We start from the raw sequence: 14584 nt of genomic DNA, 5'->3' as shown, positions 1-14584 counted from the left end.
TGGAAGTTAGTTTCAAGAGTGTACTTTTGAGCTTTTTTATTTTTGCTAATCTTTTGGAAAGGCAAGAAGTATCAGTATAATTTGCATTTCTGTTATTATTGCCCAACTTTTGGAGGAAAATACAACGTATTGGTAACATATAAAATAATACATTTCACAGAAACCTTAATCTCCTTTCTTAAAAAGTTAATGTAGCTGCACCAAATCAACATTTCCAGCTGGGGTGACTGGCTGGGACTGAGTCCAGCTGTTCACATTAGATGGGCGTGTGGTTCCTAGTTTAATACAAACTCCACTCTGCCTCTCACTGGATTATAGGACCTGCCTTTCCCTGTCAGTGTTCGATCTGTCAGCCCATCCCTTGACTTGGAAAGTAGGTCTAACAGTTTGTTGCCAGAAAATGCGGCATCAGGAGCATCACAGTCACAAAGCCGCAGTGGCCTCTATCACACTGAGCATTTGTTGCCCTGCCTCTGGGGTGGTTGGCTGGGTGGCTGTGCTGACATTAGCTGGGCTCACTCACGTGTCTGAGGGTTGGTTAGCTGTCAACTGATCCAGATGATTTTTGACTGTATGGTTATAGAGCCATACACAGAGTGTGATCCCATAAATGTAGAGCATAGCATGTACTGGGTGATGTGCTCTTTGTCCAGATGCCACTCACGCAGGTGCCCTCACTGCTAGGTTTCTGGGGGGCTATGTCCCCCTTAGAGCCATGTGTCCTGTTGTTCTTGGGGTGCTTCATCCCCTGACTACCCACCCCCAGCGCTCTAGTCTCAGACGTCTGCTCGCCGTCAGCAAGGACTTTTGCTTCTACCAGGTCCCTTGGCTCTGTCAGAGATGGGAACATGGTCTCGTCTGCTGAACCATGCGGTAGGGCAGAAGGACGGCAGTAGCAATGTTGAGCTGACGAGAAGAAGGCGGAGCGCCTGGGGAGAGGGATTCCTATCAGCTGACCACGTCTGGACTCAGACCGCAGCTCTTCCCTGGGTCTTCAGCTGTGGGCCCGCCCTGCAGATTCTGGACTTTCCAAGCCTCCACAATTGCATGTACCAATTTCTTTCTTTCTTTTTATTATTGGAATATAGTTGCTTTACAACGTTGTGTTAGTTTCTGCTGTACAGTGACGTGAATCAGCCATACGTATACACATATTCCACCCCACCCGTTTAGTCATCACAGAGCACCGAGATGAGCTTCCTGTGCTTTGTATTAATAGCAAGTTCCCACTAGCTATTTATTTAACACATGGTAGTGTATATATATGTCAATCCTAATCTCTCAATTCATCTCAGTCACCCCCCTCACTCCCGCCCCATGTCCAAATGTCTATTCTCTACGTCTGCATCTCTATCCCTGCCTTGAAAATAAGTTAATCTGTACCATGTTTTTAGATTCCACATAAAAGCAATAATATGCAATATTTGTTTTTCTCTTTCCGACTTACTTCACTCTGTATGAGTGACTCTAGGTTCATCCACATATCTACAAATGACCTTATTTCATTCCTTTCAGTGGCTGTGTAATATTCCATTGGCTTCCCTGGTAGCTCAGCTGGTAAAGAATCCGCCTGCAATGTGGGACACCTGGGTTCAATCCCTGGGTTGGGAAGACCCCTGGAGAAGGGAACAGCTACCCACTCCAGTATTCTGGCCTGGAGAATTCCACGGACTGTATAGTCCATGGGGCTGCAAAGAATCAGACACGACTGAGCAACTTTCACACACACACACATATGCATGAGCTCATTTCTTTAAAACTTTTTTAAGATGCAGTTTATATTTATTTATTTTGGGCTGCACTGCGTCTTTGTTGCTAGTTGTGGCTAATGGGGGCTACTCTTTGTTATGAGATGGCTCTCACTGCAGTGGCTTCTCTTGTTGTGAAGCACGGGCTCCAGGTTGAGGATGGACTTCTGAAATTGTGGTGCAAAGGCTTAGTTGCTCTGCAGCATGTGAAATCTTCCAGACCAGGGATTGAACCTGTGTCCCCTGCATTGGCAGGCACATGGTTATACACTGGGCTGCTAGGGAAGTCCCTGCATGAGCTAATTTCTTAGACTCTCTGTACACACACACCCTGTTCGTTCTGTTTCTCTAATACAGAATGTTAGCAAAGGAAGGGCTTCAGCCTGCATTTTTGCTTGTTTCCTTCTAAGGCAGTTTAAGAACAAATATGCTTCACCATGGTGAGAATTCATTTCCTGCAGTTTTACACAAACAGATGACTATTCCTTACATAAACAAAATGCTGCCTTCATTTCTTGTCTCTTATAACTCTGTTCTTAGGATTCCATCCCTTCTCGTTCCGTGTTGCACTCTGGAGATTTCTGGAATTAACTGACAATGTGTGGTCTCAGCGCCAGATAAGTGTTCTGTAATTCCCAGGGTTTCTCCTGGTGGGTTGAATGGGGTGGTGAGAGAGTAGGACTGATGTAAGAGAAGCCTTTTCATCCTGCCACAAACCTTTAGAGGCTCTTTGTAGTTATACGCCTCAAAGATTTAGACCTTCCCTAAGCACTATTTGTTTTCAGAAACTGTCCTGGGTTCCAAGGCAGGTTCCATTCAGGCCAAACCCAATAAAAGAGATGGTGCAGCCATAAGAATACATTGAGCCATTTTGTCTCATTGAACCTACTAGAATTTGGTTACTTATTTTTGGCTGTGTGGCATGTAGGATCTTAGTTCCCTTTCAAGGACTGAACCCACCCCCTGTGCATTGGAAACCCAGCGTTTTAACCACTGGACCACCAGGGAAATCCCACTGAACCTAGGAGGATTTATACTCAAGTCTTAAAATTGGGAGGCTCTGTGTGTCTTGGATATTCTGAGTTTTGTACCAATGGCACCACTGACACATGGGCCTGACTCATCCTCCAGGATCCCTGAGCGCACACAAGAAAGATCTCAGTAGCCAGACTCGGAAAAGGAGAGGAAGAGAGGGCACAGCAGGCAAGCTAGACTCTGCGTTCAGCGGCAGAGGCTGGGCTGCTCCTCTTCCTATCACATTATTCTGCAGATATTCCATGGAGTGTTTGTTCTAAACGTCCTCTGATTTGGCAGAGGCACCTGGCATCACGGGGAACTGGCATCTGGGAGAAGCACTGAAGGTGCTTTGCAATGGGCGCTGATTTCTAAATGCTCATAAATTCTGCACGCTGTGCATACAACCAAACACATCACAAACACACGCTCTGAAAACCCTCTTATGAATTCTTTTCGATCTGTGCCTCTGCAGAGAACACGGGTGTCATCTGAAAAATAATCACATGGCCTCCCAAACCCACAGTGGGATGAACAAGGGAATGATGGGCTTGACTCCCCATATCTAGAACCTCTCAATCCCCACGTTCCAACATTAAAACTCACTAGTGGGGGTGGAACCCACTCCAGTGTTCTTGCCTGGAGAATCCCAGGGGCAGCAGAGCCTGGTGGGCTGCCGTCTGTGGGGTCGCACACGACTGAAGCAACTTAGCAGCAGCAGCAGTGGGGGTGGAGGGGTGAAGGGAAGAAGGGGAGAGAAGGGAGAGAAAAGGGAAATAGCCAGGCACCAGTGGAGCCACAGTTCTTCTCTGGGGAGAGACTGATGTGAGGAAGATAAGGAAATATATCTACCACAGCATAGAGGTTTTTGAGTCAAATATATCTGGGTTCAAATCCAATTCCTGCTGCTTACCAGCTGCATGACCAGAGGCAAGTCACCGAAAGCCCTGAGCCTTAGTTCCCTTATGTGTACAAAGAGGGTAAGAGCTAACTACCTTGGAGAGTTGCTGGCAGGCTAAGGTCATGATTGTGAAGAACACGGCACACAGTGAGGCTTCAGGAATGTTAGCTTCCTGACAGCTTTTCTTAGATGAGCGCTCTGAGAAGTCAGTGCCAGACTCTGGCCTGACTTGGCTTCCCCTTTGACAAGCAGTTATGGCAGGCATGGATGTGTGTCCACCCAGGTGGGGGTGTGCTTGAGGAAACGTGGTTTGAGGTGAGATGAGATTATCCCAGCGAGAGATACCTTTGTCTACAAAGAGGACATGATTTTCAGAAGATCCGTTTAATTGCATGAAGTGGAAGCACCTGTCAGTACAATTTTCTGGGGGCTAGAAACCCACATCAGTTTCTAAAGTCAAAGTCTACCAACAGGTAGGTCTCCTGTGCCACTTATTCACACCTGTCTTTGGGGGCCGTAGAATTTAGAAGATTTTGGAAGACGCTGTTGGGATAGTAGATGAGTAGAGCATGAATCTAGGGGGGACAGGAGGAGGACTGCAAATACCATGACATCAGGCAGTTCAGACAATTGCTGGGGAAACACAGGAGGGCTGAGTAGTGCAGCAGAGGCAGTGGGCTGTTGAGGCAGGGATTCTCTGTAATGTTTCCATGGTATTTAAAGTGCTTTTCAGCTCCCAGGAGAAACTGTACAGATGTTGGTTAATAAGCTTTCCTAGCTCTGTGGCCTCTTATTACATCTAAACTTCTTTAGGTTCAGTATTCTCACTTGTAAAACGGGGAACGTAACAGTACTTACCTAAGAAATGAAGATGAAAAGCAATGATGCTTATAAGGCCTTAGCATAGTTTCTAGCACATATTAAGGTCTCATAAATCTTAGTTATTATACAAAGACCGTTTAAGTGACTAGTGCAACACAACAATGAATATGAATTGATTGCAACAAATTTATTAGTTTTTCCTTTTGGATTGCTGTTGCCATCTAGCTGTTTCTGTTTGGTTTCAGTATCTATTTATATGTGTAATTACAAAAGGGAGCTGGGCTGGAGCAATGTGAAGCAGATGCTTAATTGCAGGAGAACCTGAGTATACAGTGTGTGAAAGGCCCCCATCATAGGGCTTCCTAGGTGGCAACAGTAAAGAATCTGCCTGCCAATGCAGGAGACATAAGAGACATGGGTCTGATCCCTGGGTTGCGAAGATTCCCTGGAGGAGGAAACAGCAACCCACTCCAGTATTCTTGCCCAGAAAATCCCATGGACAGAGGAGCCTGGCAGGCTACAGTACATGGGGTCGCAAAGAGTCAGACATGACTGAGCAACTGAGCGCTAAAGGTTCCATCATAGGGCATCTGAAACAGCAAAGGAGAAGTCCCTGGACACCACAGTACCTGCGGCCACAGGAGAGAAGCCATTCCTAGTTCAGTTACTATCCTGGCCCTCTGTCATGTAGTTGCACGAATTGAAGATGCCTTTGTAATTAAAACCTTTCTGGACAGAGGTGCTGAATTTCTCCAAGTTGGGCCTGGAACATACATACAGATACATGGTGGGAAGGGGCTCTAAGAATAAATGCTAATGGCTGTTTCCTAAACTGTGTTACAGATTCGAGTCCCAGCAGGACTTGTATCTCTAAAAACAACACAGTTACAAAACAACAGACTCACAAGCACTTATTTCGTGCCAGACACCACCGTAAACACTGTACCAATCTGTGAATTCATTTAATTATTAAACTTCAGCAGCCCTTTGTGGGGGATACCCCCATCATACCCATATAACAGACAATGAAACAGGCAAACCCAGTTAGTGAGTGGTTCAGCCAGGTTTCTGTAACTAGCTGGTTGACGTTCTCAACCCGTACACATTTGGCCACTGAAATAGTGGGCACTACTCTTCCCATTTCCAATTCTCCCACAGCGGTGTAGACACAGGGCCCAGGCCGCGTGGGCACATCTGGAGCAATGTCCCTGTTATCTGGAATGGCAACTACAAGTAGTGTACACCTCCTGGGAAATCCTCATGACTGGAACCATTCAGCCGCTTGCACCGGATTCCCAGGTGGGCCAGTGGTGAATTCGCCTGCAAATGCAGGAGACGCGGGTTCGATTCTTGGGTCTGGACGATCCCCCGGAGGAGGAAATGGCTACTCCAGTATTCTTACCTGGGAAATTCCATGGACAGAGGAGCCATGGGGTCGCAGAGTCGGACACTACTGAAGCGACTTAGCACACAGCACATACCTGGGCCCAGAGGCCGAGATATGAGTAGATTAAGGGGTGCCGCGACACCCAACCTCTAGTCCCCTGAGCGGCTGGAGCACAAGGGCGGAGGGACCAGCCCCTAGTTCTGTGTTACCGCGCCCACCAATGACGTCACGGGCAAGCGCCTGTCCGAAGCCCAGCCCCTTCGGGTTACGTGAGGTCGCGCCGCCGGAACCACCGAGATGGGCGGCCTAGAGGGATGGTGGACACCTGCGCTGGGTTCTGCATGATCTTTGAGAGAACCGTTTCTAGGGGTTATGAGGGAAAGAGGGTAAATTCTGGCTAGCTCTTCTTGCCAGTCCTGTTAGGCGCCGGCTTCTTCGTTTTCCTTAGCGCCTCGTCAGCACGCTGCCCCTGAACTCGCCTCCCTCTGACCGGATGCCCCAGCGTCTCGGCCTCACAGAAGCCGCCGAGGTGGCTGCGGGCCTCTAGAGTCCTGGTCCAGTCCCTTGCCCACCGAGGCGTGATCCTTTTTTTGTCTAAAAGAAGTTGGCCTAACAGCCCCCTGTGGCCGGTACTGAAGTTTCTGATGTTTGGGGTCTCCTGCTTGCTTGGGTGGAGAGCCTCTTGGGGTCTCCCGTCACCTGATAGCTAATGTGACCATGAATATTTCACTCAGTCCAAATCCAGTTATCTTTGTCTCCTCCATAGGCACTTTTGGGAGTCAGTGACGTGGTCCCCATAAGCACTTTTTTAGGTTTTTAAATTTGTTCAGACCCAGCACTGTAGGGGCCGAATTCGTCATGTGTGTCTCGGTCCACTCGGTGTGAATGGTCCCAGGAGCGCTCTTGGGCAGAGGAGGCAGGTGGTGGATTGTCCCGAATACCAGCTAGAGCAATTCATGAGGAGGTGGGAGCGATCAGCCAGTGGAGGGCTGGTAGAGACTCCTGCCAATGCTGGAAATGAGACGGAAGACTGTGGGCGGTTGTTGGTGATGTAGAAAAGGGACCATTGCGCTCATGGCTCTTCTTGTCTTAGTTTTTAAGGTTCTTGCTTTTCCAAACCGGGAAGAGTGCACAGAGCCAGGGGACATCAGCCATGCTCCAAACCACTTGGCCTCAGGTGAGCCTACCTTCATTTCAGTCTTAAAAGTCACATTAGTTATCAGGTCATTAGGAAGGGACTGAAAAGGCCTAAGTTGGCGAGGCTGTGGTTTCCCCCTTGAGTCCATCCCCAGGGCTAAGGTTGTAAATATGTTGTAGGGGAGGTAAGAGTCTTGTGTGTAGTGTGAAGAGTTTGGACATACAGGTTTAAGTAAAAAAGGGGGGACTCACGTCGAGAAATTCCCTCAGAAAGTGAAAATCCAGATCATGTTGTACAAATAAAAGTTGTGTGCACAGATATAGAAAACAACCTTATCTAGAGGGAAACACGTTGGGGGTGGGGGATAAATTAGGAATATGGGATTAGCAAAAAAAATAAGATTGCTAGGTGAGAAACCGCTTGAGAAAAATTCTCAATTGAAGAGATTCCTCCACAAATACCAGATGTATCCCAGAGAGACCTGCATTGTTCTTTCCATATGTACTTTCAGACTAGGCACGTAGTGCTAGTCTGAATAATGCAGACAAGTTCTCCTTTCTCATGGAGGGTACTTTTACCAAAAACAAGTAAGTTGATATCATAAGTACCTGTTGCTCAAGTACTGTGCTTCCTAACAGTGAGGGCCACAGGTGGGCCGCATCAGGATCACTTGGGTGCTCATTAAAATCACTAGTTGCTAGGTGCCACCCTAGATCAATAATCATCCTGGGAAGGAGGGTAGGTCGTGTCAGGAATCTGTTGTAGCAAGTTCTGTGGGTGATTCTTAATGCACCCTCTCAAATTTGAGAAGCCTCAAAGAAGCTCCCTTTGAAGGTGGTTGTCAGGGAAGCCCTCATGGAGCTGGTCACATGAGCTTGAGACCTCCTGAAAGAAGTAAAAATAGGCTGGAGAACTACTGGAGAGAGAGCCAAAGCTGAGCTTTCCAGAGAGTATAGCAAATGCATTAGCCCTGAGGTAGGGGAGAAAGCTGGGTGTATTCTAGAGACAAGTAAAGGTTAGAGGAACTAGTTCACTGTGAGGTGGGACAACGAGGCACAGTTAGTATCTCGGAGGTCACTGTGAAGACTCTGGTCTCACTTCTGAGTTCAGTAGGAAGATGCTAAAGGATTTTAAGCAGGGCATGTGAAAGGAATGGATTTATATATTAAAAAGATTTTTGGCCTATAGTGGTGAGTTGGTTGCAAAAGAATGTGAGTCATTTTGGAGGATATTACAATCCAGGTAAGAGATTAAGTATTGCTCTCTCTGCTCCCTCCCTTTTCTTTTCTTAGTAGACTTCTTCTTCTTCTTTTTTTTTTTTTTTTTTAGAGAACTTTTAGGTTCATAGCATAATTAAACAAATAGCACAGAGTCCCCATATGCTTTTTGGCCCCATACATGCATAGCCCATTATCAGAGTGGTACATTAGTTCAATTGATGAACCTACATTGACACATCATAGTCACCCAGAGTCCATAGCTTGCACTAGGGTTCATTCTTGGTGTTGTACATTCTGTGGGTTACATGTGTATAATGATGTGCATTTACTATTATCATATCATACAGTGTCTTTTCACAGGCTCTAAAAATCCTGTGTCCTGCCCTCCCTTCCTGGCAACTGTCAATCTTTCTGCTTTTTCCACAATACTGTGTAGTTGGTATCATACCTTTTCATGTTGGTTTCATTCACTTAGTAGTATTCATTTCAGGTTCCTGTGTGACTTTTCATGGCTTGATAGCTTTTTAAAGCACTGTATAATATTCCATTGACTGTACCACAGTTTATTCACCTACTGAAGGCCCATTTGGTTGCTTCCAAGGATTGGCAATTATGAATAAAACTACTGTAAGCATCCTTGTGCTTGTTTTTGTGTGGACATAAGTTTTTAGCTCATTGGGAAGATAGCAAGGAGTCTGATTGCTGGATCATATGGTTAGAATGTGTTTATTCTAGTGTTGTAAGGAGCTGTTAAACTGTCTTCCAAAGTGACTGCAGCAGTTTGTATTTTCACCAGCAGTGAATGAGAGTTCGTGTTGCTCCACATCCTCACCAGTGTTTGGTGGTGTCAGTGTTTCCGGATTTTGGTCATTCTACTAGGTGTGTTGTGGTATCTCATTGTTTTAATTTGCATTTCCCTGAACACATATGCTGTAGAGTATCTTTTTGTATACCCGTTTGTTGTCTGTATAACGTCTTTGGTGAGATTTCTGTTCGGGTCTTTTGCCCATTTTTTAATCAGGTTCTTCATTTTTCTGTTGAGTTTTTAGAGTTCTTTGTGTACTTGGGATAATAGTCCTTTATTATGTATTTCTCTTTATATGTTTTCTCACTATCTATGGCTTATATTCTCATTTCCTCAAAATATTGTCCTTTTCAGGTAGGGTTTGATTCCCTCCCATCTTTTCTTTCAAAAATGTGTTTTCTTCAAAACCTTCTCAGGTAGTCTCTCACACTTACTTTTCTCAGATGACTTTAAATGAGCCCCAGCGTCTGCATTAATCCCATTGATTTTTTTTGGTGGAGAAGTTGATTTTATTGGAATCATAGGCAAAATTGGGGATAATTGGCTTCTTTACAAGTTTGATTCTTCCCATGTAGAAACACTGCATATTCTAATTTATTCAGTTCCTATTTTATTTAATAATCATTTAGTTTTCTTCATCTTGGTTTTGCAGGTTTTTGTTGGGTCTACTCTTAGCATTTTTCATATGAATGGCACCTTATTTTCTCCCATTTTGTCTTTTAATCGTTCATATTGATACTTAGTAAAGCTAATCATTTTGGTTCATGTATCCTATATCTGGCTAACTTAATGAATTATCTTGTCAGTTTTAAATGTTTTTCATTTATTTTCTTGGGTCTTAGATATTTTTTAGGCAAATAGCCATTTCATCTGCAAGCAAAGATATTTATGTTACTTCATTAGCTATATTTATGCTGCTTATCCAGTCTTTTACCGAAAATAGAACCTCAGCACATGGTAAATTATCAGCCATCAGCTTTAATGGATGTGCCCTGGCATTTCACTGTGAAAGTGGTATTTGCTGTTCTTTTCTGACCTTCTTCATAAATGTAAAAATTCTATTTGTGATCGAACCATTTTTGAAATTAATTCTTTCCCCAAATTCATATTAATCACCTTGGATCTGCCAGACATTAGGAAAAGCTACTACTAGCTTTTACCTACTGCCAAGCACTAGGGAAAGCTACTAGGAAAACCTACTGTGCACTAGGAAAGCAATAATGAGGAAAGCAGAATCCTTGCCTCATGGCTTACATTCTGGTGAGAGGGAGATACACGATAAAAGTGTAATTTGTTAGATGATGAAAAAATACAGGGGAGAAAAGTAAGGTGCAGGTACACAGGGACCATCCACAGGAGGAAGAAAATTATATCAATAGCCTAACTGTCTTAAAATAGCGAGTTCCCCTTTATTTAAGAAAACGTGTTTCCCTTAATTTGGTCGCACGGGATCTTTGTTGTCGCCGTGCTTTCTCTAGCTGTGAGTGGGACTACTCTCTAGTTGCGGTTTGAGGGCTTCTGTGTTGCAGCGGCTTCTCTTGTCGTGGAGCACAGTCTCTAGGCACGCAGGCTTCAGTAGCAGCCGAAGAATCCATGGCATGTGGAATCTTCCCAGACCAGGGATCGAACCAGTGTCCCCTGTATTGCAAGGCAGATTCTTAAAAACTAGACCACCAGGGAAGCCCAAGTTCCCCTTTAATAATGGGAATTTTTTTGGACTCATGATGCCTGGGAATATTTGAAAGCAGGTGGGAAGAACAGCCTGTCAAGGAAGATGGTACTCGGTGGGGAAGACTGAAGCAGCTCTGGAGATGTGAGGGAGTGAGACTTGACTTCCGGGAAGCAGAGTGAATTCGGTTTTCCTACCAGGCTGTGGCCTCAGAATCCCTTAATGCCTTGTTGCTGAATCCATGATTACTCACAGGACATCATGGTTCTATCTGATGTTTGGATTTGGGGCTCAAGTATTCCAGGGGCCCTGTGGACTTTGTCAGTGCCCAGTTTAAGGGTCAGCTCTCCTTTGAGAAATTGCTAAATTTGTTCTTTTATGTTCTTTTTCTTTCACTCTCTCCTTTTGAATTCCGTAGTTCTGGTTTGGAAAGGACCCCCTCGTAACGGCCTGGGTGTAGAGCGAGGAGAGTAGCTAGGAGCAGTTGCAGCGTTTGTCCTGGGTACGTGTTTCTTCCCTGCCTCCTCCAGCAGCCGTTGTGAGAGTGTCCCCTTCTCCCTGTCCCCTGTGCTGTCTCCAGTGCACAGGCTGCTCTGGGGCTGCCGGGAGAGATTGGTGCACTCAGAGAATTAGGGGCTTAGCTGAGCCCCAGTGGGTAGGTGTTTTCATTTTCATTGGCTGAGAAGAATGCTGACTGCATAGGGTAGTGAGAATCCCAGGAGGTAGAATCATCTGTGGGGTCATCAAGGTGAGAAGGTACAGAAGTCAGGAAACCCCTTCCAGGTTGGGAGTGCAGCCTCTGTGGTCTGCATCGTGCAGTCTGTCCATAGAAGCAAAGAGAGTAGCCAGTGGATGCCGTTAGAGACTGTTCTTGTGTCTCAGAAGATGCAGAGGCTCTGGCTTCTAGGGTGATGTGTGCTGTTCTGAAATAGCTGATCCCTCAGTCTAGATTGTGGGAGGGGCCTCGTGTTGCCTGGAGGTAGCCTGATAAAGATGGATTGACTGTTGATTTTGGAAGTTGTGGATGTGAAAAGATCTTCTCCAGACAGGGGCGACACCAGGTTAGGAGGAGGTTCAGGGGTTGGCTGTGTGTTTGGAGAAGTTCATGAAGCCTGTGCTGGAGGCAGCTCGCTATGTGGGAGGAGCCCGGGTTTGCTGTTTGACGAGTTTGGGTTGACGTCCCAGCTCTGTAACTTCCTGGTTGTGTGATTTTGGGCAAAGTAGTGAATTTTTCTGAACTTTAGTTTCATTCTTTGAAAAAGAGGGGTAAATAACTCTGACTTCACATTGTGTTGTTAAGAGTAAATGACAGACAAGATTTAGAAGTACCCACCCAAGAGCCTGGTGCCTAGGGTCTAGTCTATGAATATGAGTTCATGTCGCTCTTGGTATGATGGCCTGGGGAGACAGAGAGGGGTGAACTTTCTCAAGTGGGATGAAGCTGAAGACGCGGGGCAGGGGATGTGCCCGTGCTCGGAGACAGCACACAGCCAGCCTTCTTTGAAGATGTGTGGTTCAGAGAAGAGGCCAGAATAGGCAGGCTGCAGGTTTCCTTCAAGAGAGCTGGCTTTCTAATATGGTAAGAAGGAATGAAAAGAAATTTGTGAAATATTGGGAGTGTTTTTTTTTTTTTAATTTTTATTTCATATTGTAGTATAGTTGATTAACAATGTGTTAGTTTCAGGTATACAGCACAGCAATTCAGTTACACATATTCAAGTATCTATTCTTTTTCAAATTCTTTTCCTATATAGGTTATTGCAGAATATACAGTAGAGTTCCCTGTGCCATGCAGTGGGCCTTCGTCAGTTATCTCTTTTAACATAGTAGTGTATACATGTCAGTCCCAAACTCCCAATCTTTCCCTCCCCACTGACCTTCCCCTCTGGTAACCACAAATTCATTCTCTAAGTCTGTGAGTCTGTTTCTGTTTAGTTCTTTTGTATCTTGTTTTTTTTTTTTTTTTAACATTCTACATACAAGCTACATCATATGATTTTCTCTCTCTCCATCTGACTTACTTAACTCAATATGACTATCCCTAGGTCCATCCATGTTACTGCAGATGGCATAATCTTATTCTTTTTTTTTGGCCAAGTATATTCCATTGTGGGTTTCCCAGGTGGCTCAGTGGTAAAGAATCCGCCTGCCAATGCAGGAGACGCAGGAGAAACCCCTGGAGAAGAAAATGGCGACCACTCCAGTATTCTTGCCTGGTAAATCCCATGGACAGAGGAGCCTGGTGGGCTACAGCCCTTGGGGTCGCAAGAGAGTCAGGCACAACTGAATTACTAAACATCAGCAACAGTATTCCATTGTATATATGTGCCACATCTTCTTTATCCACTCCTCCATCGATGGGCATTTAGGCTGCTTCCATGTCCTGGCTGTTGTAAACAGCGCTGCACTACGCTGAACGTTGGGGTGCGTGTATCTGTTTGAATTATGGTTTTCTCTGGATATATGCCCAGCAGTGGAATTGCTAGATCATGTGGTAGCTCTGTTTTTAGTTTTTAAGGAACCTCTGTACTCTTATCCACAGAGGCCGTGCCAGTGGACATTCCCATCAATGGTGTAGGGAGGTTCACTTTTCTCCACACCCTCTCCAGCATTTATTATTTGTAGATTTTTAGGTGATGGCTGTTCTGAACAGTGTGATACCTCATTGCAGTTTTGACTTGCATTTCTCTAATAGTCTCTCTAAAGATGCTGACATCTTTTCACATGCCTCTTGGCCATATGTATGTCTTTTTTGGAGAAATGTCTGTTTGGATCTTCTGTCCATTTTTGATTGGATTTTTTTTTTTTCATATTGAGTGCATAAGCTGTTTGTAAATGTGGAAGATTAATCCTTTGTCAGTCGTATTTACAGATATTTTCTCTCACTTTGGGTTTTTGCTGTGCAAAGGCTTTTGAGTGTAATTAGGTTCCATTTGTTTACTTTTGTTTTTCTTTTCATTACTCTGGGAGACAAACTGAAAAAGATATTACTGTGATTTATGTCAAAAAGTGTTCTGCCTATGTTTTCCTCTAAGAGTTTTATAGTATCCTGTCTTACATTTAGATCTTTAATCTATTTTGATTTTGTTATATATCATGTTAAAGAATGTTCTGATTTCTTTTTTTTTTTTAACGTATAGCTGTACTGGGGCTATTTCTAAGGAGTGGCTTCTCTGTGTGTAGTAGAAGCTGGTGGGAAAGGCCAAGGAGAAACTGAGCAGGGAATACGTCCGGTGGTGTACATGTACTTTGGCTGAGAGGAGATGGGGAGAGTAGTTGGTGTACAGAGATAAGGTGACAGGTTATGGGTACCTCAGGTCTGTGGGTCCTAGAGAGACAGCTCCATGGAGACAAGAACATAAGAGGTTAACACAGTTACAGCCTGGAGAGCCCCAGATGCCAGGCTGTGAGGTTGGGATGACAGTTTGGAGCTGCAGAGCTGAGCAAGTGGGATAGCCTTGGTGTTCCACATTTGAAGGTGGGAGCCCTGGCTGAGGGCTGGGGTACTGAGTGCTCTTGTCCATAGAACAGACCTTCCATGGGGCGCAGAGTCACAGACCTTGGCAGGTCCATTTCTTCCCTGAAGCTCACACTGGCCCCCTCTGGCCCACACTCAGAGCCTGAGCAGGAACCTGTTGTTTCAGGAGCCAGTGACCTTTGAGGACGTGGCCGTGTACTTCACCCAGAACCAATGGGCCAGCCTGGACTCTGCGCAGAGGGCCCTGTACAGGGAGGTGATGCTGGAGAATTACGCAAATGTGGCTTCCCTTGGTAAGGTCTCTCAGTGGCCCTCTGATAGTTGATGTGTTCTTCAGATGTCTTGGGAGTTCTAGTAGTCCTCAGGGTTCTGTGGAGATGCTGGGTGGGGAAATCCCAGGTT

The 14584-nt window shown here is 45.3% G+C and overlaps 1 protein-coding gene across 2 annotated transcripts in view; it reads left to right on the top strand.

Annotated features, from left to right (window-relative positions):
- The first annotated feature begins 6157 nt into the window (after positions 1–6157).
- Positions 6158–14584, top strand: part of LOC104985339 (zinc finger protein 621-like) — a 13363-nt gene continuing 4936 nt past the window's right edge. Inside the window, exons 1-3 of one of the 2 annotated variants that reach the window (XM_010835468.1) lie at positions 6158–6258; positions 6966–7049; positions 14349–14475. In XM_010835468.1, coding sequence (XP_010833770.1) covers positions 6187–6258; positions 6966–7049; positions 14349–14475 — 283 coding nt within the window. In that variant the 5' untranslated portion in view covers positions 6158–6186. Of the gene's footprint in view, positions 6502–6965; positions 7050–14348; positions 14476–14584 lie in introns of both variants that reach the window. The other variant, XM_010835470.1, reaches the window with a different exon arrangement.

Source organism: Bison bison, unplaced genomic scaffold, assembly GCF_000754665.1.
Source record: "Bison bison bison isolate TAMUID 2011002044 unplaced genomic scaffold, Bison_UMD1.0 scf7180017864043, whole genome shotgun sequence".
In the NCBI taxonomy this organism is placed as follows: domain Eukaryota; kingdom Metazoa; phylum Chordata; class Mammalia; order Artiodactyla; family Bovidae; genus Bison; species Bison bison.
This window is presented reverse-complemented; position numbering and strand designations above follow the sequence as displayed.